This window comes from Megachile rotundata, chromosome 12 (genome assembly GCF_050947335.1).
Source record: "Megachile rotundata isolate GNS110a chromosome 12, iyMegRotu1, whole genome shotgun sequence".
Classification (NCBI taxonomy): domain Eukaryota; kingdom Metazoa; phylum Arthropoda; class Insecta; order Hymenoptera; family Megachilidae; genus Megachile; species Megachile rotundata.
In genome coordinates, this window is record NC_134994.1 from 10,607,490 (window position 1) to 10,631,633 (window position 24,144).

At 38.9% G+C, this 24,144-nt stretch overlaps 1 protein-coding gene and 1 long non-coding RNA gene across 4 annotated transcripts; one reads left to right on the forward strand and one right to left on the reverse strand.

Annotated features, from left to right (window-relative positions):
* Positions 1 to 813: 813 nt before the first annotated feature.
* Seipin (lipid droplet biogenesis associated protein seipin) lies at positions 814 to 24,087 on the reverse strand. Of its 3 annotated transcripts, XM_076538313.1 has the most exons (8): positions 23,643 to 24,087; positions 23,363 to 23,508; positions 22,775 to 23,302; positions 19,607 to 22,700; positions 11,359 to 11,682; positions 8,168 to 8,630; positions 1,656 to 1,924; positions 814 to 1,335 (listed from the first exon to the last, which is right to left on the reverse strand). In XM_076538313.1, exons 1-4 carry the CDS (start codon positions 23,864 to 23,866, stop codon positions 22,609 to 22,611), a joined length of 990 nt encoding a protein of 329 aa, XP_076394428.1. In that variant the 5' UTR covers positions 23,867 to 24,087; the 3' UTR covers positions 814 to 1,335; positions 1,656 to 1,924; positions 8,168 to 8,630; positions 11,359 to 11,682; positions 19,607 to 22,608. The 3 variants fall into 3 exon arrangements, with proteins under 3 accessions (XP_076394428.1, XP_076394429.1, XP_003702285.1); XM_076538314.1 differs by lacking the exon at positions 8,168 to 8,630; XM_003702237.3 differs by lacking the exons at positions 8,168 to 8,630; positions 11,359 to 11,682.
* Positions 7,122 to 14,079, forward strand: LOC143265540 (uncharacterized). Its single transcript, XR_013040164.1, has 2 exons — positions 7,122 to 8,046; positions 8,182 to 14,079. It is a non-coding gene; the product is annotated as an uncharacterized LOC143265540 (long non-coding RNA).
* Positions 24,088 to 24,144: the final 57 nt, after the last annotated feature.

Here is a 24,144-nt window from a genome sequence, read left to right on the forward strand (position 1 = left end):
GATTATTGATACAGAACTTGCCAAATTCTCGACCATATCTACAAGGTAATTGATAATTTTCTAATACGATACAAGTTCATTATTCTTCTATTAAAATTAACTTTTCCGAGGAACCCGAAAATTTAAGTATCACATTAAAATTGTCAAAATATTTCTGTTTTGATTTCATTCTCTGACGAATTACTTGAATATTTAAATAAGTGAGAAGCTATTTGATAAGGTTATTGATGATTGAAATTCATTAGTAAATAAAAGATAGTTGTAAGAAATTACGTCGAGGGGACAAGGTCGTACGGAAAAAATTTTCCGGGTGCACTTTATTGATTCTTTGAAATCGCTTTTCCAAAGTCCATATGGTATAGCTAGTTATCTCCCCGTGTGCTTATCAATAGAATCCTTGACCCATGACCATTTTGATTCTACTGTATATTTATTAGAGCTCTATTAATACGCTTTCACTCGATTTTCATGCCATGCTTCGTTTATTTTTCATTTTATTTTATGATTATTCTGCATATTATAGTTCTAATCGGTGATAATTTTGTTGAGACTGTCTTTTTTTATTTAGATAATTTCCTACTTGAGTATCATGATTTGTGTCTTATGGGAGCGAAGGATTTTACGGAAGTTTGCTTATCTTTATCTTGTATTAATAAGGCAACTGTGATACTTTGTTTCATCAGTACTATAACTAATTAATTACAGATTGTAAATTCGAAAAACTGAATGTTTATTTAACAGTAATTTCGGTAAATGATTATTAATGCAATTATGGATTTGTTCAAACGGGAAAGAGGAAATAACAAACGATCGTCAATTGCTCGTGTAACTTTATTCCTAGAATATTTCAATAAAAGAGATACATTATATAATAAATCAAAGTAAATATGTTTTTTTTATCTCTACACTCGTGTCGAAGTTAATATTGTTTTTAAAACATGTACACATATTTTATACATAACAATAATGATACAATGTTATTTACGCTTCTGAGAACTCGACCAAATCGCTCGAAGATAGTAAAGAGTCGCATTAAAAGAGTTTTAGTAACAATTATTTAAATTAGAAATTATAAGGTATACTGTGTACATTAAATAAAGTAGTTAATAAGGTTTAGTTTTATGGATTTTCTCCGGATATAGGAAACCTTTCTCGTAGTTTATCAAGAGCCGACGGCGAATTCTTTAGGGCATTTTGAAATGCCTCCTGTATCGTTTTTTCCATCTTTTTTTGCTCCCTTTTCCATAATTCATCCTGTATTCTCCTCCAAAGATCCGGCTCGTAATCAAAATAACAACATAAACTTTGATCACCGTAATATTGTACAGGAATAGCCTAAATAATAACGAAACCATTAATTCCAAGGTTATAGATAACTTAAAGTTATAGCCAGAAAGTATTAAAATCGAGAGTGCATAGTGATATAATGATTCAACGTGTGTATCCATATAGATCATTTTCCAGAACTGATGCATAAAATCAAATGCAGAATAAAACATTTTAATTGTAAAAAATTTCTATTTCAATTGTTATAATTTGAAGCTGGAAATGTTAGAGTTCCTCCTCGCAAAAATTTCCAAACTTCATATCACTAAAGTCGAATCAATTACATATTTAAATGTCAAATTAGTTAAATATTTAATAAGATATTTTACCTGCAGTTCGTAGAAGATGCAGAACAGAAGAACGGTAAGTAAAAGAAATCGAGACATGGTTGTGGCTGTCGCTTTTGTTCGAAGTGTCCGATAATGATAGTTTCTGTGAGAAAGACGGCGGTGGACTGTTTTACTAGAAGTCTCTTGCGAGAAGCTGCTACCACAATCACGGGAATTGAGATTAATAATCACACTAATAAACACTTCGACCTTTATGCTTATTTTTCAATTTCTCTGTCGTCGATCAAGCAACGTGCTTCTTCTTTATGCTGAAATAAAAATGGACTCCAACGTTGTTTCGGCAGTTACTAAGAGTACGAGAGAAAAGTAGCGGGACGGGGACGGGGCAAAGAGGGTAGGCCGCTAGGACCACCTAATCCTCACTTTTCGACTCACGCGTAACTCCCACCGTTCATCCGTAATGGTGTGATTTTACATAGTTTTTTTGCATTAAAACACATTTTGTCGCAAGAAGATATTCAACTATTTGTTTCCAAATATGATGATGCTTAGAATTAAACACGAGAAGACACCGAGTTTTAATTTTTCGGTATAGATGCTGATAGCACCAGCAGCGCACAAATGCTCAATGCATTAAGCACCGAGGTGGTAGAGTACCAGCATTTCCAACAAAGATATTTTACAATTTAGTTTAATAGAAAAGTTGCAATCTTTTCTGAATGTCTTCTCCAGAAAAAAATCTGCATTATCGTGTGATAGTTTTTCGTTACTCAACAAAGTGTACAAAATCTTGAAATGTATTACTAAATCTCTTACAGTTTCGTCACAAAATCGAATTTAAAAAACACGTTTCTTTCAGAAACTATTGCATAAGAGAACGTAGGTTTGTAGTTAGCGTATAAACTTGTAAATTCTCAAATTTCCAAACTGCACAGAACGATTTTCTGCTACCTCAACTTGAAACGAAGTTTACAAGCAACAGCCAATGTTCGCGTTCTATCGTCGAACGCGTTATTGTGCTCCTATTTTAGTCGTGTTACGCGATTCCGTGGTAAGACGGCGTAGCAATTTATTCCACGGCTATGTAATCGGGAATCACGACTATCCGCAAGGGTTTTCGCTCGATGGTTGCTTTGGTTCGTCCAGTTTTACTGCGTACGCGCCTCGAAGATAAGTAAATCCACATTCCGATCGAGGACTTGTACCGTTCTAGCGCCCCGCATACCGGTTTCTAGTACCAGTCTCGAGATATTCGAAATAAAACCTGATGATGTTGATACGCGTCCCTGATCGAACGCTACGTGGCACCCAATAAACGCGATTCCCGATAAATAGTTTGCTTCAGGTAGCACACGATTTGTCTTCGAGAGTGTTCGCAATGAGGTCGAGATGTTTAATCATTTAGGTACATGTCAATCTATAGTTTTATAACACAGGAAATGAGCATTGAGGTAATTAGGTTCGGACTGGGGTGGGTATAGGTGGGTTAAGTGGAGTGGAGGATGATACAGAGGTTAGGGTGCATATGTCAGATGTTAGATATTTAATTGTTTTCAGAATTTCTGAAATTATATATAATAAATTTTCGAGTCACCGAATTCTCATATTTACAAATTACTGATTCCCTGAAATCTCTCATTGTAAAATTTCCACATCCCCAAATCCACACATCCCCAATTCCACACATCCCCAATTCCACACATACCCAATTCCACATATCCCCAATTCCACACATCCCCAATTCCACACGTCCCCAATTCCACACGTCCCCAATTCCACACATCCCCAATTCCACACATTCCCAATTCCACACATCCCTAATGCCACACATCCCCAAATCCCCACATTTCCAAATCCACGTATCTCCAATTCCACACATCCCCAATTCCATACATTCCCAATTCCACATATCCCCAATTCCACACATCCCCAATTCCACATATCCTCTATTCCACACATCCCCAATTTCACACATCCCCAATTCCACACATCCCCAAATCCCCACAACTCCAAATCCACATATCCCCAATTCCACACATCCCCAATTCCACACATCCCCAATTCCTCAGATCCCCAAATCCACACATCCCCAAATCCTCACATGTCCAAATTTTCACGTATCCAAATCCTCATATGTCCAAATTCTCACATGTCCAAATCCTCACATGTCCAAATTCTCACATGTCCAAATCTTCACGTGTCCAAATCCTCATATGTCCAAATTCTCACATGTCCAAATTCTCACATGTCCAAATCTTCACATGTCCAAATCCTCACATGTCCAAATCCTCACATGTCTAAATTCTCACATGTCCAAATTCCCACATCTCCAAATCCCTATCCTCACATCCAAATATCTATTTCATAAAAGCCTTGACAACAAAATGAAATAGCGATCGTTCTTCTAATGATCCTTGTCGCTCCAAGCTCCTCAGATGAGTGACCAGTGTCATCGGGGTAATTTAATGAACGTCTGCAGTGAGAGATGTAATGTGGTAGTGCCATTATGTCGCTCAGATCAACGTCGCAGAATGAAAGATAGATACACATTTTTCTTCCGATCTTAACTGACTCGTTTCTCAATGTAAGGAGAAGACAGCGAGACAATGACAAATTTTCTTTATTTTTCAAAAGATAAGATCGTGAGATGCAGGTTCTTAGAATTGTAAGAATGGCACGTGACGTTGTTAATTCACTGTTGGTTAACTACTTTGATGATTATTTGGATCACTCTTCGTTAGATCTAATTTTGACAATTTATTTGTTGTGACATGATCACCGACTTTCTTTCTGGCACTTTAAAACTGCAGATGCAAGATTGCACAAATATCTCGGTTATCAAGCTTTTAATAAATAATAGCGATTATGCATTTGTAAAATAAAGTCTGCAAAGTGCGATCAAATTGATCTAGGTTTACTAAATGATTTATGTTTACTCTGCAGATGTGTTATAAATGCACAAATATGCAGAATCGATAATTAACAAGTATTGAATTATTCGAGAAATTAAGAACTGGAACTAGTGACATTGGTATGTTTACTTAATTAGAGATCTAAAGATCGTGTCAGTTAGACGACGTATCCTCCAGCGGTTTCTCCACACCAGCAAAAAGTCGTCACGTGATAATTTCCATCGCTCATTTACACCTTGCCGTATAAAACGTAATTATCTCTACGGAACAAGCGGTAAAAAATCACTTGTCCGAAGGGGATTCGAGCGATCTTTGAGCACCAACGTTGAAACGCAGTTGCCACCGAAACGAATCGCTCCGATACGTTCGTTTGAACCATAAATACCTGTCCTCCATCACCACGCGTCGCGAGTAATTTTCGAAGCGGGACACTCCACGCTTCGTCGCGTCATTTCACGGTGGAGGAGTTTGAACGATCAGACAACTTCGTCTTCAGCAATCTCGGCCGTAACTATTCCCGTTATCGGATTATTGCGTGAATTTTTCCTCCCTTATGCTCTCCTTCAGACACGGCATTACTGTAATTTAATTATTTGCCTTTAGTTAATTGACCGCGTTTAAATGCATCGGCCGGCGACTGACGCAGCCTTCAACCTGGATAAACGCGGCAGAAATCGATAAGTATCGAAGCGCCGGTAGAGTTAATGACGATTGGCTAATTACGAGATAGCGAAGACCTTAGCCTTTTTTATTTCCCTATCCGATGCGTAATTTCCTTCCTGCGATTGGACTTAATGGATTCGCGATCTTATCGCGGTGCTTTGAAAATACCGATATATACATCAATTTGTATGTTTATCTTAAAAATTTCTTAGTTGGAAAGAAACATGTTTGGGATCGTTGGTATGTTGTGGAAATTAATGGGTTATAGGAATTTGAATTTTAGTAGTTTGCTGGTTTTGTCAGTGCACTCAATTCTTGTATCACGATGGTTTAATGAGTATCATATTTGGAGATGTGAGCATCTCCACATTCACACATCCCCAAATCCACACGTCACCAAATCCACACATGCCCAATTCCACATATCCTGAATTCCACACATCCCCAATTCCACATATCCTCAATTCCACACATCCCCAATTTCACACATCCCCAATTCCACACATGCCCAATTCCACACATCCCCAATTCCACACATCCCCAAATCCCCACATCCTCAATTCCACATTTCCCCAATTCCACATATCTTCAATTCCACACATCCCTAATTCCACATATCTTCAATTCCACACATTCCCAATTCCACATATCTTCAATTCCACATGTCCCCAATTCCGTACATCCCCAAATCCACATATCCCCAATCCACACATCCCCAGTTCCACACATGCCCAAATCCACACATCCCCAAATCCACGCATCCCCAATTCTATACATCCTTAAATCTTAATATTCCCAAATCCACACGTCCTCAAATCGACACATCCCCAAATCCACACATCCCCAAATCCACGCATCCCCAATTCTATACATCCTTAAATCTTAATATTCCCAAATCCACACGTCCTCAAATCGACACATCCCCAAATCCACACATCCTCAAATCCGCACATCCTCAAATCCACACATCCCCAAATCCACACATCCCCAATTCCATACATCCTTAAATCTTAATATTCCCAAATCCACACATCTCCAAATGTCCCTAAACATAAGACCTAGACATACATGCCTATTTAATATGTATTCATGATGGTTTATCCATCCACATATACTTATTTGTTAAATATTCATTTCCACACATCTCCAAATGTCCCTAAACATAAGACCTAGACATACATATCTACTTAATATGTATTCATGAAGGTTTATCCATCCACATATACTTATTTATTAAATATTCATTTCCATACATCTCCAAATGTCCCTAAACATAAGGCCTAGACATACATGCCTATTTAATATGTATTCCTCAATGTTCATCCATCCACATACACCTATTTATTAAATATTTATTTCCCAATACATTCATGAATTCGAGTATACAATCGAAAATAGTCGAAATGGACTATAATTGTGTACGTCATTGTTATCCTCTGACGTTTGTTTCATCGAATCACTCGAGATCCACACGGCTGTTGTTAATCGAGAGCCACCGATATCGGTTTTAATTACTGCCATTATATCCATAACTCTTGATGACGGTTCAAAGGTGTCTTTGTTAAGGCAGCTAACGCTATGCTAAGGGTCTCATTAAGGATCCGTAAAATTGACGTTGCGTCACTAATTGCTGCTTGGCTAATGCTCCAGTCTGGATAGTTTCGAGTTTCTCTTGTAACGACCGATCGGTAAGTCGAGTGAAATTTATCATTTCTATCCTGTTATTTTGCATCAGGTTCGATTAAAATAACCTTCTGTTAAAATTCGATAGTGAAAAATGGTCGATAAGTCTTCGCGAATTTTTAATTACTTTGAACAGTTGGTCTTCGGTGATCTTCAGCGAAGCGTCATCGTAGCCAGGCGTTATGAAGCTTGCTTATTCATTATGCAAATAGCTATTATGTATTCGGTGTTCAATATTTATCATTCTATAGTGTTTAACATTATTTATGCAGTGTTGAATATTATACACGTGTTCCGAACTTCCATCATTTTCGATGAAATCGGTATTAAAATAAACAAGAATTAACGAGCCTATGCTCGTAGAATTTTATCATGCATGCAGCGGAAAAGCAATTACGACATGCATTTGTATATTTTACATCTGAAATGTTTTATTTACGTGGTACAATAAAGTAATTAAAAGAGGTTGAACATATAAAAATTTATACATTTATCGAACAAAATACTCGAATTGTAAGTTTTGTCACGAATGAAGTTATCGATAGAATGCATGATTGTTGGTCATAAATCGATGGCAGTAAACAAGCACGTTTTTTCCGAGGCAAAGAATCCGAAACGGAAACACGAACGACGAGGAGTCAGGCATTATAGCGAGGAGGAATCTTCGAACGATTCGATCGAAGAAGCGGCGAAACTCGGGCCTGCATACCTCGTTAACTCGTCGAACTCGTGTTTTGTTCGACACGAGGTAGGGGCTCGCGATTGAGACACCGTCGTCGAAAAGCTTTTTGCCAGGAGTTTTCCGAGCGAGCGAGCCGAAACGAGAAGGAATAAAGGGTCGCAGGGAGGAGGTCGCGTTAAATGCGACGCTGAGACGCTCGCTCGAAGGATATTGCGTCGCGACAGAAACGTCAAACGTGTTGGCTGAAGAAAATCGATAAATCGGAGTGCTTCCGGATGTGAAACGAGATTAAAAATACTTTAAGCTGGCTCGTACGGGACCGGGAACAGGAAGTACCTTCAAAGAACCGGTGTTTTAACAAGTGACTGACGGGGAAGATGGGATTCGACAGAAAAATAGGAGGAAACAGGAATAGAGGTGTCACTATCAGTATGTCGATATTGTCGGAATGTTATTGATGTATCGATACTTCATGAGAGAATTCGTTATGGTATAATAAATTAAATTAGAACCACTTTTAGACTGTTTGAATTATAGATCATTTCTTGTTACCAGATCTACTTCGAGTGTAATATACATGTATAAATTTACAATAAATGAATATTATTTACCGTTCCACTTTCAGATTCAGCGACCTCCCCAGATCGGAAAATCATCGATATGCCGATAAGTATCAATAAAGTATCGACAATCGATAGTCACACTCCGAAACAGGAGATGGGTCCTTTGGAATACCTTGGTAAAAGGGTAGCGTCAAAAATGCATTCCAATGAACAGCTGGGCCAAAGTGTTCTTTACAGCGTGGAGAAAAATCCGACGAGCCTTGAATCTCGAAACACGAGCCTTTATACCTTGCTGTTTTCTTTCTTTCGTGCATTCTTATGCAAAAGCAGCTCGAATGTTTTCCTTCGAGATCGTCTACGCGTCCTCTTTCCGTAGCAGGATGATGCGTACGTAGCAGAAAACATGGCCGGATGAAAAGGTGGGGATAAGAAAGAGTCACTCGCAAAAGCCGCTCGTCATCGTGGTCGTCGTCGAGCCGGTGTTTTCTACCGATCTGCCAGTCAGCATCGCCTAAGGTGAAGGGAAGCAACGAGAAGGCAAAAGTTGATAAGCACTGGCGCGTAAGCGTGGCCCCGGATTCCTGAACCGGTCTTGAAACAACCACGGGAGAGCCACCATCTTATGGTGGTCGCTTTCTGTCCCTCCACCCATCCTGAAACCCGTTCCCCTCTATCGCCGCTTCTACCTGAAGCCACACGACAGGTGCCAGCGGCGTACGCAAGGCCCAAAGAACGACCGCCTCCTATATTTACACTCCTCGCTCGCTATACCGATCCCGAGCCTGTGTTTTCGCCCGTGAGATTAGGTGAAACAATAGGGTGAGGCCAATTTTAAAATCGACACGCGAACCATCGAAAAACCTGTTCTCGTTTAGATTGCTGACCCTTCGAGTGCTTACTCGATTCCTGAAACACGTATGAACCGTTTACCTTGGGGGAGCGAACCTGTTTTGGATTTGCGAATCATGATGCTGGACGCAAAGTCGATGGAGTGCGATGTGGATCATTTCTTGCTAATAGGGTCAGAACAATCCCTAATAACAACCCTGGTGTTCTATCTCCAAATTCATGGGTTTCACAAACTTCAAATAAATTGTCAGATCTCGGTCCCAGATTTGTGAACTCTCATGAGGGTGCATCTCCAAATATGCAGTTTCTGATCCAATCTCCAGATGCTCACATCTCTGAATTCCAAATCTCCCAACTGTCTATATCACATTTCCAGAGACATACACTTCTACAGTCTTGGACCTCCAGATTCTCAAAATTCCAAACTTTCAAATTTAGATCTCAAACTTTCGAATCGCTACATCCCCAAATCTACAATGCCTCATTCCCAATCTCCAGATCCTCACATCTCAAATTTAAATCTCTACAGTTCCAAACTACCACATATCCAAAGACCTAAGTTTCCAAACTCCTAGATCTCCAGATTCTCGAACTCCCAAATTAGCAACCCTTCTTCTCAAACTCCCAAATCGTTACATCCTCAAATCTACAGTACCACATTCCTAATCTCCAGATCCTCACATCTCAAATCTAAATCTCTACATTTCCAAACTACCACATGTCCAAAGACCTAATTGTAAGTTTCCGAACTCTTAGATCTCCAGATTCTCAAACTCCCAAATTTGCAACCCTTCATCTTCTCAAACTCCCAAATCATTACATCCTCAAATCTACAGTACCACATTTCCAATCTCCAGATCCTCAGATCTCAAATCTAAATCTTGACATTTCCTAACTACCACACATCCAAAGACCTCAGTTTCCAAACTCCTAGATCTCCAAATCCTCAAGCTCCCAAATTTACAAACCCTCAAATATTCACCCCAAACCTTCACATCGTCCCTAAATCCTCGAAACTCCACATGCCAAGAATTCACAAGTTTCCGTTATGATGTTCGGTAAAATTGGGTAAAGTAAGGTTGGTCGAGTGAAGAAATTACAAAAGAGAAACCGAGAGCGAACTCGCGCAGAACCTGTTTCTGTAGAAATCCCTGGACGATCGGGTTGCGTTACGTTGTCACGCTGTGACGATTGCAACCCGACGCTTTTGGCCACTCCCGATCGTACATTTCACGAGCGGCTCAAATACCGAGCGTGAGGTGTAAGTGGGTCCTGGTGGCGACGCGATCCGTAATATCAGGTGGGACAATCAGGAGACGAAGGCAAGGAAAAAGGTATCACGACACGAAATTACAGAACCAGTTTCGGCCAGTGGTTCTTAAACCGAGGGACGTTATCGCAACATTTCGATGGTTTGATAATGCGTTGTAAATTCGTGACGGATAACCTTTGGATAATTGAAACATCGTGTACAAGGATTGTGGATGTTGTACACGATGATACGCGAAAACTTTGCACTTATGGTTACATTGTACGTGACTGTAGGTGGATCATGAATTCTGGCAGGCTTTAATTTCAAAGTGGAAATTGGTTCGATCAAACTTTCACGGCTGGGATCGTCTTAAATTTGAAAGGAGCCCAAACGAGGAGCAATATCAAACGTAACTTAAATAGCATACGATAACGAGCTCCTAATAAAGATGGAAGATAGGAAGCAAACCGCATATTTCATGCTTCCGTACACTGTTTTGGAATCACGTTTGAATGAAATTACGAAGATCCAGACGAGAGGAGGATCAAAGCTAGACAAAATACCGGTTTCAGGAGCTTCAATTTTCTACCACGTTCCTTCGCAGTAAATTTCTCAATTAACGGGCGAATCTTTGACATTCCTACAATTCATTAGCATCGTTCGTTTCGCGGTTTATCATTTAATCATGGAATATTTCCCACTCTGCACCGACCTAATTGGGGTCTTCGAACGTTCGTGTCATTATAGTTAATTAATCGAAATTACTTTCTAAATCTAAATGACTGACCATTAATTGATCATCCCTATTTTAAATATTACATTGCAGATAATTAATAGTCACGGTTTAAATTAGCCAAGTAAATTTGATCTCTGTTCATTGATTTAATCGGTGCAATCGATTAAGTTTAATTAATTAATAACCAACTCCGTTTAACTATCACATCAGATTTTTACTATTCATAACGATTAACTGTGGACGATTGCTACTTCAATTAAGGATATAGTTGTTCATATAGCAGAAGTAATTTCAGTTTACAAAATGGCTCCCAGATTTCGGCCATTTTCTATTACCCGATTTAAATTATAGCGGAACGATGGGAAAGAAAGTGTTCTTGGAACACGGTGAAAATATCGATACCTCTAATTAAGTTCTCCGACTAAAAGCCCGATCTCGTTGACTCGCAACGTGTCGCTGATTGACCCAGCTCTCAACAAGGTTATTCTCGCGGTACCGTAATTTACGCCGGTCGAAAAGCCCTGGCAGCTCGTAACTCGTCTCTGTTACTCGATTTCAGGCTGCTTTGAACTTCACTGGGCTGCTTTTGATTTTATCGATTCCCGCACCGTCCATCTCGACGGGGATCCTTTAATCTCCTGCATTATCGGCAGGTTTAGTCATTTCGGTAAAGCTGGTTACAATTGTCCCCGTTCGGGCCAAATTAGATTACGAAGCAGCGATTCTCTGAAATAAACGGTGCAATGAAGGATTAGCGGGAAGCTTGCGAGCGATTCCACGTTCAATTCTCGTCCTATCTCACCGACGTGTTTCAATGATTATGAAAGTACTTTATGTCAGAAAATAAAAATTCGCTAAGTGTTACAATTTAATTACACATGTGATAATCGTACACAAATGTGGATGAAGTATGGCACATGAAGTTAAGTATAAAAAATTAAGGTTCTTTTGTAAACAATTTTTTGTTCAATTTCTTAGATGAATATCCTTGCACCTATTTCAGTCAGAATACATTAAAATGGTTCTACACATCTTTACACATATACATACATATAGGTACATAGAGGTACCTGAACCCATTAAGGTTTTTATTATATCAAACCACCATTACATTAATATTTTAACAGATTAAATTACTTTGATTCTCTTTGATATTTTATACAAATATCTCCCTTAATAATTCTCAGAATCATTATCTTCTCAACAGTACTTTAAAAAAAAATTGTACTGAAACTACCTCTGTCTCCTTTGTGTTCGAAAGTTTTAATAAATGAAATTAGCACAGTTGAATGCCAAATAAATGAAATAAAGGAGATTGTAGAAGCGTCCAGCGTGTAAAAGTTCGAAGGAATGTGTACCGAGCAAAAAGAATCACTTTCCAACAGCGAACATCCACGGGGATGATCAACCATCGTCGAAAGCTTTCCGGGGAAAAGTTCCGAGTTAAGAAACTCCAGTCAACGATGGCCAACTCGCATGATCGAGTTACAAGGGCGAGGCCTCTTAACTGGCGAGACCTCGTCGGCGTCATTCAACGGATACACAGCAAAGTAAACGTTTATTTAGAAGATATCATCTCCACCTTCCTCGAGTCTGCTACACCCTCGCCCCGTCGAGGGATGCTCTTGCCGACATAATCCGAGCGAAAGTGTTTAACCATGGAAACGCGATCACAGATTGCATCTAATCTTTCGTTGTATCTCGATTTGCTTTTGCGAGTCCTTCAGAAACGCTCCTTCGAGGAGATCGAAGGACAACGGAGAACTTCACATTTCTGACTTTCACTTGCTCATTTTCATACATGGTGGCGTACGAGTTTAATGTACATTTGCATTCTTCGGAGGGGATTTTACGAAATCAGGTTTTGGGAATTTTGATGTTGCAAGAGGAAACTGTGGGAATTAGTAATCTGACAATTTCTTGAAATGTCGGAGCCCTGAACTTTTATTTCACGTAGCCTCAAATTTGCAGTATAATTCTTTAAGTTCAGAATAATTCGCAAATTTCTAAATTAATGATTCTCAAGGTTTTGAATTTCCAAATCCCAAATTTATAGCTCCCCAAATTCCACGTTACCAACTCTCAAGTTCCTAAATTTCTGCTTCTCCAAATTCCATATCTCCTATTTTCAAATTTCCAAATTTCTACCTTCCCAAATTCTACATTCCCCAATTCTCAATTTTCCCAAATTTCTACTTCCCCAAATTCCACGTTCCCAACTCTCAAGTTTCCCAAATTTCTACCTCCCCAAATTCCACGTTCCCAATTCTCAAATTTCCAAATTTCTACCTCCCCAAATTCCACGTTCTCAACTCTCAAATTTCCCAAATTTCTACCTCCCCAAATTCCACATCCCCTATTCTCAAATTTCCAAATTTCTACTTCCCCAAATTCCACGTTCCCAATTCTCAAGTTTCCAAATTTCTACCTCCCCAAATTCCACGTTCTCAACTCTCAAATTTCCCAAATTTCTACCTCCCCAAATTCCACATCCCCGAATTCCACATCCCCTATTCTCAAATTTCCAAATTTCTACCTCCCGAAATTCCACGTTCCCAACTCTCCAATTTCCCAAATTTCTACCTCCCCAAATTCCACATCCCCTATTCTCAATTTTCCCAAGTTTCCACCTCCCCAAATTCCACATCCCCAACTCTCAAATTTCCAAATTTCCACCTCCCGAAATTCCACATCCCCTATTCTCAAATTTCCAAATTTCTACCTCTCCAAATTCCACGTTCCCAACTCTCAATTTTCCCAAATTCTACCTCCCCTAATTCCACATCTCCTATTCTCAAATTTCCAAATTTCTACCTCTCCAAATTCCACGTTCCCAACTCTCAATTTTCCCAAATTTCTACCTCCCCTAATTCCACATCTCCTATTCTCAAATTCCCAATTTTCTACCTCCCCAAATTCCCCCATCACCTTCCCCACTGTTAAAGGGTAAATGTAATAATTAGTTATATATATTGAATGTCTAAGCGATTTTATCTTTATATCTAAGCGACACCTGTAACGTAAATATGTACACAAGTTTTTATGTATTGTTTTGTTTCTTTCTTCTGTTTTTTTCACTCCAATCCATGTAATAAAGGCATGTAATAAAAACGTGCGTAACTATGTTGTTCTATGTTGTTTATTATTAAGGGCGTCGACTGCCGTGGTCATTAACTCGACGTGTGTAACAAAAGTTATTTATTATCAAAGCAATACCTTTAAGAAATTAATTCATACCATCTCCAAATATCCAAAATCTTTGCCAGTTAATACGATTAGCAAAACTGAGGAACCTAACCTAACTCTGACAAAAACTCTAGTTAAAGTTAATTGAATGCCCGATAGATAAGGAGAAAAAGAATCGTCGTTAGTCCGAGTTTCTTCGGACGTAGCCATTAAGTAAATTTTCCGATTTAATCCGATGGAACTAGAAACCGATCGGCGGGGAATTATCGCGCGCATTTTCTCGCGACTAACGCGATTACGTTAAGAGAACCAGCCGCGTCGAAGAGCGAGAAGGAAAGAGGCAGCGAGAGGATTAAACGTTCGTTCAGTTTTATTTTCGAACTGGTGAATGCTGAGTGTCGAATTCGGAGCAATGTAAATGGAATTCAATGCCCGTCCGCTCTCCAGATGACGAAATTTTTAGCGAATCAATGGAGCCGCCGATTGATTTCTCTTCAATTTTTAACCGAATTCATTCGATCATTCCGGCGAGCTGTTCGGTAATTCCTGCCCACGAATTGCCGCGGCACAATATTCATTAATTTCGTTGATTCGTTATTATTTATAATTACCGGTATTATTGTACGATGAATTGGAAGTGCGAAGTATAACGAACTCGGTAGAATTCGAGGAAAAAATGCCAGCAATCCGCACGGTTTCGTAGAATTAATTTTCAATCGAATCAGACTGATGTACCTACATTGTGGCTACATCGATTTCTATTAATTATACACGACTGCATTGTATGAAATTGAAGCGGTGAAATTGCGCAGCTACTATACGATCCCATTATCATTTATTAAATAATATTCCAATTTTGCAAGAATTCGTGCTGCGTTAAATAATCGTTGCATTGTTTCAAAAGCCGTACACGTTAGACCTTCTGCTTTCGGATTAAGATCGTTTCATCGATACGTAAAATTTTGTTTCAATCAGGGCGGTGGTTAAATACAACCCCATTTAATCATGTCGCTGGCCGTTCGTTAAATAACACATTCCAATTCCCCAAGGATATTAACCCCTTTAACACAGCGGGGCCGAGGTGAAGCCAGGAGGTCCGTTAAATAAATAATTTTGATGAAGCGCGCGCTTTACCATTCCTGATTAGCCGGGTCTACGTGTCACTTGAATTATGAAACCGCCACTCCTTCAAAATGTTCAGCTCGTTACGACGCATTAATCATAAAAATAACACGGACGTCGATTAATTATTATCGGCGATCGATCCGGTAAACGATCGTCGACGGGAACGTTTATCTTCTCGGTAATTTACTGTAACATGCGCTCGTGGAGAATCATTTTTTACGCGCGATGTAATTCCAATTTTGTTATGGGCTTTACTAGCGCCATAACACCTGGCGCGAAATTCAGATATTCGAAGTTTGCAAAATATGCAAATTAACCCTTTGCGCTCGAGAGGTGACTCTCAGTCACCATTTTATTTAATACAATAATTTCAAATGAGCATTTTTTAACGCTAGACATTAAATGCTCGTTTATCGAAGAATGAAAAATAAAAGGGAAATAAATAAATAGTAAAGTATCAAGTAACATATGGAACTAGTTTTTACTTCAACAAAATATGACATACTTTTCCATAAAATCACGACAATAAAATTTTTTAATATAAAATGAGAAATCCGAAACCAGTTATTTTGACTGGTTGGTAGTTCTAGTGTTAATTGATTCTATGTGACACGTGCGACGTACAAACAAAGTGAGACAAACAATAGTGGAAATTATTAGTAGAGAAATAATAAAACCTCAAAAGAATTCATTTAACTTTTTAACTAACTTTTAAAGTCGCTGTTTTAAACAGTCAAATTACCTTCGAAAGGGTTAAAAATTGTGGAAAGAAATTTAATAATTAAACATTCGAACGTGGAATACGTACATCTGAACTCTAAGATATTAAGACGTGAAAATTTAGAAGTTTGATCGAAAATGTAGAAACTTGAGAATTTGTCGGGTATAAAGTAACAAGATCCTCCTTACGTAACTTACAGTTATAATTGAAGAAAACAAGGTCATCCCCGGTAACTTTCGCCGAGGGCATTGAAAGACATTATCCTGTAGTAAAAGCGAGAAAACTGATGTATAGGCCGAAACACGGAGGGTTACAATAACGAGAAGAACAAGCGGGGGTGGTAAAACAGATAGAAACAAGAAGAAGAAGAAGAAAGGATGGTATAATGTCCCGGACATAAAGCGGGCGAGGAAACACAGCGGCTATGCTTGGCTTCGGCTCAATTAAATGATCGTCTTCTCCTCGAGGGTCTCGGTAGAGGCACCATCCATTAATTTCGAAACATGGTGAACAAAGGGTCTACTACGGAAATATTCTTTTTTCTCTTATTCCCTCCCCCTCGCCCTCTATATTTCTCTGTCGCTCTCTTCTGGACCGACCTTCTTCTTGCAGCCTTTAACCATCGTCTCGACCTGCCGCCAAGAGGAGCGAGAAGACTAACGAGCCGGACAAGGACACCCGTACCGCGAGAAAGAAGAAGAGAAGCAAGCAAACGTTGCAACCTGCTCAGCCTGCGGCTACGTTTCTCTTTTCCTGCGGTAGCAAGAGCCTCTATCAAACCACGCTTCTTTCTGTTTCCTTCTTTTTCTTTCGAACGGTGTCTTCCTTTTCCTGTCCTCTTTCTCGTTCGTCCTCTTTGTCCCGCTCGGATTTCTTCCTCGCTCTCAACATCCCTCCACGGAGCGCAGTTACGACTGCCCTCGCATCGAGTCGCGCATTAATATTCCAGCAAAAGCACGAAGGTTACATCCAGGCGTGGTTAGGGTGTCTAGAATCGTGCAAGGTGACTAGATATTCCTTTTTCTTTCTCCTGTTTATTTGTCCCGGCTCTTTCCTTGCGCTTTTCGTGTCGGTCAAAACACATCCAATGTAATTACGCGATCGTGTTTGGAACCCAGAATCGAGATAAGCCTGGCAGGTTTATGCATTTGATTCGACTACAACGTGTCCGAACAATTAGTTAACGAATGTGTTTATGAATATCGAAAATGCGGGATCGATTATTTGTCCGCTAACAGATACGGTCGGGCTGTAATCAATGCAAGATACATTGGGGAATCGGTTTAGACATTTGAAAATTTAGGGATTTGGAAAACCGATAGAAATCACATAGATAAATTCTGTAATTTATTTATTTAAAAACTTGACAATTTTTTTCTAAGAAATAATCGTAACAAATTCGTAAAAAATCTTGAAAATGTAATTAACAATAATTAAACGAACATTCGCCATTTTTATGGTATCTATTATATTTTCTGTCCCGTTACGGCCCAAGGAAACAGGATATAAAATAAAATCGCTCAATTTGTTGGATTTTATCTTATACGCGTTTAATGAGAGGCTTACCTCTCGTAGGTGTTCTCTGCCGCAGGGTCGACAGTTATTGCTATATTATGTCGAACTTTAATTTTAATATACCGGTATAAAGGTGCAGGATGTAATTTAAAATTTGCGACGGACCGTTTCGGCTATTTGCCGAGAACATCCTGGGAAAACGTATTAGAAGTATTCCGGGTTCTCGTTTCGAGGTTATGATCCTCGCTTCGATTCCATCGCGTCTGCCGGTTATTCGAGCGGGTAATATGGCCACGGTACGTGTACAGTAACGCTAGTAAATATATACCGGCGTCTTATATTTAATATACCTTTATTTAAACGCGGCGTACACCTCTCGAATTTGAAACTCTTATTTCGACTCGCCGTCTGACAACGCGTTCCAAACCACTTATATTCTTATGATTTCTTTTTTTACAAACGATGATTTTCAAGTGGCACGATTTTATCAAATTAATTGTAAATTGTATGCTTAAATAAATTTAACGCCAGAAGAGTACTATTTATGCGACAAGACAACTTCGGTGTTTTTGAACGCTGTGTACCACTGCTCGAAACAACGAAGTTCTTTCTACGTTAATAATTATCCAGCTAAAGGTTGAAGTATGACAAAAAGTCTTGAATCATCAGAATTTGTCGGCTATCTACCTGGGGATGATGTTCACGAGGAATCTACCTCATTGTTTTAATTAATCAGCCCCCGGGTAGCTTTGTTTTGCCAGAAGAGCGTACGTAGTTGCGGACGAAGTTTTTGCAAGCGCGATAAGAAGGAAGAACATTTCTGAAATATTCAACGTGCACGGGGGAAGTTTAGAAAAGGTTTTGCGTTGCGTTTTCACGACTTACGTGTCCGGCTGTTTCTTCTCGGGCGCTCTGCCCTCGCAGCCTCGTATTTATCGTCCAGGTTACGACGCCGACACGGTATACAAGTTAACTTTAAATTAAAGTCTCCCTTAAAACCGGAGGAAAACGTCAGTTAAACTCGTTTCGCGATCGTAAAAAAAAAGGAAGAAAAAGGGAAAAAAGGGTCGCTACGACTCGGCTATATTTCTTCAACATGCCGGTTCGACCGATGATATATTTCTTGCTCGTTCTAGCACATGATATAGTCGATATTTTGCCACGATGCGGTGAACTCGATTAAATATTCGAACATGCTGTAGAACCACCTTTCATCGAGGCCTATCAATTTTATACCACCACCATTTTCTCGTTTCGAAGAAAGGATTGCAACTAAAACCGCATTTACCCGATTCAAGCCGTTGATATCCGAGTATCGCGTGTCAGATAAGAAAAGTCAGCATTTATCGGCTAACAGAAGGGCTCGAACGGGACAAAGTTAATCCTATTTAGTGGTTCGGTCGATGATTCAACGTTAACGCGTTGATTACACAAAAGCCGATCGCATTAAACACCACGGAAGAAGCTAATACCTTCGAATGTTCATTAATTTGCAGTCGAATTCCACGCAACTGGCTGCATTAATTCTGCTAACCGATGCCGACACGCCAATTAGGGACTTACACGCAACTTACATGCATACTAGTTCCAACGGCGACCGAGCGCGCCTTCGTTTAGCACCCGATTAACCGTAAACCGTATTGTACGTGTTAACCTACACTCCCGTGTCCATTCTCTAGGGAAATTTCCTGAAAACACGCAGTTTGACTTCCCTGGCCAGAAAGTATCCGATAGCGCGCTTACTTCGGCAACCTTTCATTGGCATAACTACTTTTTGGTACAGATACCCACCCCTAGCGATACCAACCAAAATAACCAAGTCCATAATTCGTAATATTAGGAGAAACGCTCCCAGACGCCTTCTTCTGTTGAAGAAAATAAAATACATACATACTTTCGTAGTATTGTCGTCCTCATCGAAAGGACCTTCTCTAATAGACATCTTTTGCTGTGGACATTTCAAAATACCAGAGAATCAAAGCTCCTAAACTTCCATCTCCTTCCAAACTTCCAAACTTCTAAATTTCTAAATCCTAGCTTCACAAAATTTTTAAACACCAAAGTTCCAGAGTTACAATATCATATGCTAAAATTGTAAAGTACCAAAGCGAAAAAATTCCAAAAGTTACGCCAATGTATTCTCGATGACTTGATCTTGCAACGGTTCTGACGGGTAGCGGCGTCGTTCCATGAAAGCCATCGCTTTTAATTAAATTTTTCGTCCGATAACAGTTCTCTTTACATACGCCGCTTCACGTTTACGTCGTCCGTGCGTTCTTCATCGACCATTTATGCACTTGCTTTCACTCGGATTTATAGGTTGTAGATACAAGCTCTGTACCAGCTCTTCACGGGAGAACAAAGATGTCGCGTCGAATTGTTTACCGCGATAAGAATTATCCGGCAAGATCGCTTTAACGAGAACGTGTAGCGAGATGGCAGAGACGAGGAGGTAAGGAGGAAAGAAACAAAAGAACAGGAAGTGCTGGTGACCGTACAGAGGAAGTTTACGACGCCCTGAAACCGGGGTTCATGACCGCTGAAGGATACGTCAAATTACGCACGAGAAAAAATGTATACTCGCTAAAGTAACACTGAGAGTATGTGAATTTGAAATTTTTCACGTTTCTTTATCCTCTGAATTTTTAGTACGCTTCAATTTGAAGTTCAAGTACAATTATAATTTGCATAGTCAACGATTGTATAATAACATATTGACATAACATTTCAAATTTTTTTATCTGTATTAATATTGTAGCTGTAATTAGTTCTGACTGACGCACTTGACAAATAAGTCATAGTGCAAGGGGTTAAAAAATGACAATAGGCAGAAATTTTGAAATGTGCAGTCTTGTATTTCATAATAGTTGCAGTTTTTAAAAAAAATAGGTCTCGATAGATACATCGGATTATTACAATTTACAGAAGTCGATGCCTTAATTGTTCGATCGTATTTCCTCGGCCCGAATAAGAGGTAAAACGTGCAAATATGACAATCGAAAGTTTATCATGTCCACAGTGACCCGACTCGCGAAGTTGTAGAGGAGTGGGCGAGGCAGTACAAACGATTTCCGGTGGCGTCTTTCCGGGTCGACGTAGGAATTCCACGCGTATGAACGTAGACAACCTGATAGCCGCACCACCCGGGGATTTTAAATGGACGAAGGGAGGCGTACGGAGGGAATTAAATGGCAACCAGACGGAGACAGGACTAGACGATGGCATGAACGCAGAGGGGTTGGAGAGAAAACAGCAAGTTGCAACAGCTTGCCCATAGTTCAACCCCCCGTACAGTTCCGTGCTCGCCGTGAATTTCAATGTGGTTTACACGCCAGGCCATATTCTTCGAGCTGTAAATTGCCCGTCCGAGCGAATCGCATTTGTTTCCGACCTGTCCATCCCCTTCTATCCTCTGTCTGTTCGTCTCCAAACGATCGGTAAAATCGTTTCATAAACCTCGCAGTTCTTCATCCGCAAACTGAACTTTTGCGCATCAAGTTTAGTCGGAGTAGAGTAGTCGACTACGTTAATGATTAATGAAATTTTTTCCGATAACAACTGACGATAATTTTCGAATTTAGTTCTGAGATATCCGGTCAAGCACGGTATCGTAATATTATGCATATCCGGGAACGTAACATAGCGTTTCAGTAGTAAACATGCAAAGCGAAAGGCAGTCTTGCCACGACCGTACGCGACTACTTGTTTCCGGCGTGATCGTTGTGCGGGGATCGAGATCAAATCGCACGGTTCCGTGAGCACGTCTACGCGATCTTTCGATTGAAGAAAATCGGTTGCCTAGGAGGAAATATGCCCAACGGGTTCTGTTGTTTCCATTATACTTTGATACGATTTATGATTTGCCATCGATTTGCATCTATTTTATACCATCGTAATTTCAATTTGCTTTCTACCTACCAAGTGTCCCTAACAAGTATAAACTCGACATTTTGCAATTTCACAAGAATTCTGTTTGCTTAAAAAAAATTTTAGCCGGATAAAAAGTCTCATATACTCGTGAGATTTTTTTGGGCAAATTGACTTTTCAATTTCGAGTTACAATGAAACATTTTGTTCGTTTTGTATATCGAATGCAGCAGACAATCAGCGCAGATTCAGCCCTGGCGTATACGTGGTGAATACGGTTTAAAGTAAATCGAGAACCCTCAAGAACAGACCGCATAATGGAAGAACAGAAATAGAGACAGAGAGAGGTGGTTCGCACACCTGTCTGAATCTCGAGTAACGAGCCAAGAGAAACACAAGGCGACCCCACGAATTCGTGCTGCTCCTTTGAGCTCTCCTTTTTAACCTACCGCAGTGAGCACAGTCTGCACAGAGCATAACACAGGAAACCGGTTTCATAGTATTTATGCACCGTGTGTACGCCGATTGCGCCTACGAATGCATAAGATGCACACCGCCCTTTTATCCGCTAGATTGTTATGTTCAGAGATGTATTTGCATATGCCTTACTAGCTTTTAAGAATTTGATTTATTTATGCGATAAATTAGCGTCTGTTATAGTTCTTTTTGTAACAAAAATATCTGTTTACTCTCTCCATTACAGCTTATGTTTTACAGAACAGTATTTCATTTTAACAACAAAAAGATAAACTATTGTGTTACTAATGTATGTAATTATGTACTTAAGCAAAAAGCGATCGACGTTGATTTTATGCTTTTTAACTTTGTAGTGCGCGTTTTGAAAATGATGTCGCTGGTGCCATCTAACAGAAAGTGGTAGAATTAACGGTACAGAAAATTTTGTTTTCTGTTTTCATTGAAAACATATGTACAAAAAGCTTTCCTTTTGCTTCCCTTTTCTGATCCGTTATTGAATTGTAGCCAGTAGCAGCGATATTTGTATTTGATCATTTAATAAATGAATGTAACAAGTTTAGATCCAATTTTATTTATTGCATTTTATATATATTTGTATCACAACAAAAAAGTTACTAAAGTATGCAAACATAGAAAAATAAATATTTTTTTAATATGTATTTACCACTTAAAGCTAAAGAGTATATTCATTGCATTATATGATTTATTTCCAAGGTGTTCCACTTCATGGAATGCAGAGTAAAGTTCATTGCAGAATGAAATTAATTCAATATGTATTCAATACGAGATTCCTTTTCAGTCTCAACAAAATCTGGCAATGGAAATATGTCGTCCGAAGACGACTCAGATGATTCTTTAAAAAATTAGTAGTATTAATAATTATCTTATGTAATACTTTGTTAACTGAATAAAAAAGAAGAAACTTACGATCCTGAGTAGCTTTTTGCTTTTCTTCCTCTTCTGTATTAAATTTCTTTTTGTATTCTTGTGTTTCTCCCAGTTTTTTAGATTCTTCATAATTAAAATCATCATCATCCGTATCTTCATACGTAGTGAAGTGAAGGTAAGAAAGGGTGCACACAAGTGCTATGAAAAACAAATTTGTGCCGATACCAACAACAGCAGATAAAATTGGCCAGTGATACATTAAATAACGCAAACCAGACAAATGTGCATTTATCATAATGGTTGCAGAATAGAATTCAATGTGCCTGGATTGTATCTCAATATGAATAATTGTAACTGGATGACTCTGATCCTCTTCAAAGTTACCAAATAATTCAAGAACAACATTTTGTTTTTCTTCGGTAGAACCAAAAATCATCATAGGTGAAAATGTAAGCGTTGTAAGTGCATGTAGTAATGTACTACGATAATGTAGCATAGCTGATCTACATGCATGTTCCACCAGGAAACCATCTCTGCTATGTAGTTGCGCACAAACCATAAACATACCTATTTAAAGATAATACATTTAATTTTCCATATTTTTTTCAAGAACCGAATAGACATTACCAAGTTCCCTATTAGCTGGAGATTCTGGCATTTCCAAATGCAAATTGACTTTGTATGGTTGTCCAACCATTAGAAGCTGTTGTTTGTTTGTTAATTGTACATGTGCCGAAGGAAAGCTGCATATTCCTCTTTGTTCGTTGCATGATCTGTAATAGAAAATAACTGTATAATCAAATTACATAAATATAGATATTTCAGATTAATATGCGAAACAAAAAACTAATATAATATATTGAATTTTTTTTATATGATTAACGTACAAGTGAGAAGTGGAGCTCACTTGAATTGCAGGTGTACGGGCCGTATGTATGACATACTCGGCATGTAAGCATAATAAAATGCTGTATAAAGAAATACAGATAACCAAACGATGAAAACTCCGCTAATAATGATGATTCCACCACTAAGGATTACATCTCTGGCGGATTGTACACCTCTGGTTGTTTTCTTTTGAACATTAAACAATTTTTTATTGACTTGTTTTAATAACCTTGAAATCAACATTGTAAATGAATTCAACACCCTCGTAGCTGTAAGTCAATCTGGACACTACGCACTTTTTATTGCACGTTCACTGCATAAGATAAGATAAACCATTTATCGATTAGTTAAATTTTGTTTAAAGCCATTCAGTAGCAAAATATGTATAGGTTAGGTGCATTTTATTTTGGAATATCCGAGAACAATCTATGGAACACATGTAATACGTATGATTACGTATGAAAACATACAGAACTTTGAAATTTAGTAACTTACGTAAAAAATCGATAAAGTTTTTTATG

Coding starts and splice junctions, on each gene's coding strand:
- Seipin (XM_003702237.3), bottom strand. CDS start 23,866: ATGTTGATTTCAAGGTTATTAAAACAAGTCAATAAAAAATTGTTTAAT. Junction 23,509..23,642: donor CCCGTACACCTGCAATTCAA/GTGAGCTCCACT, acceptor TTTCTATTACAG/ATCATGCAACGAACAAAGAG. Junction 22,701..22,774: donor GCAAAAAGCTACTCAGGATC/GTAAGTTTCTTC, acceptor AATTTTTTAAAG/AATCATCTGAGTCGTCTTCG.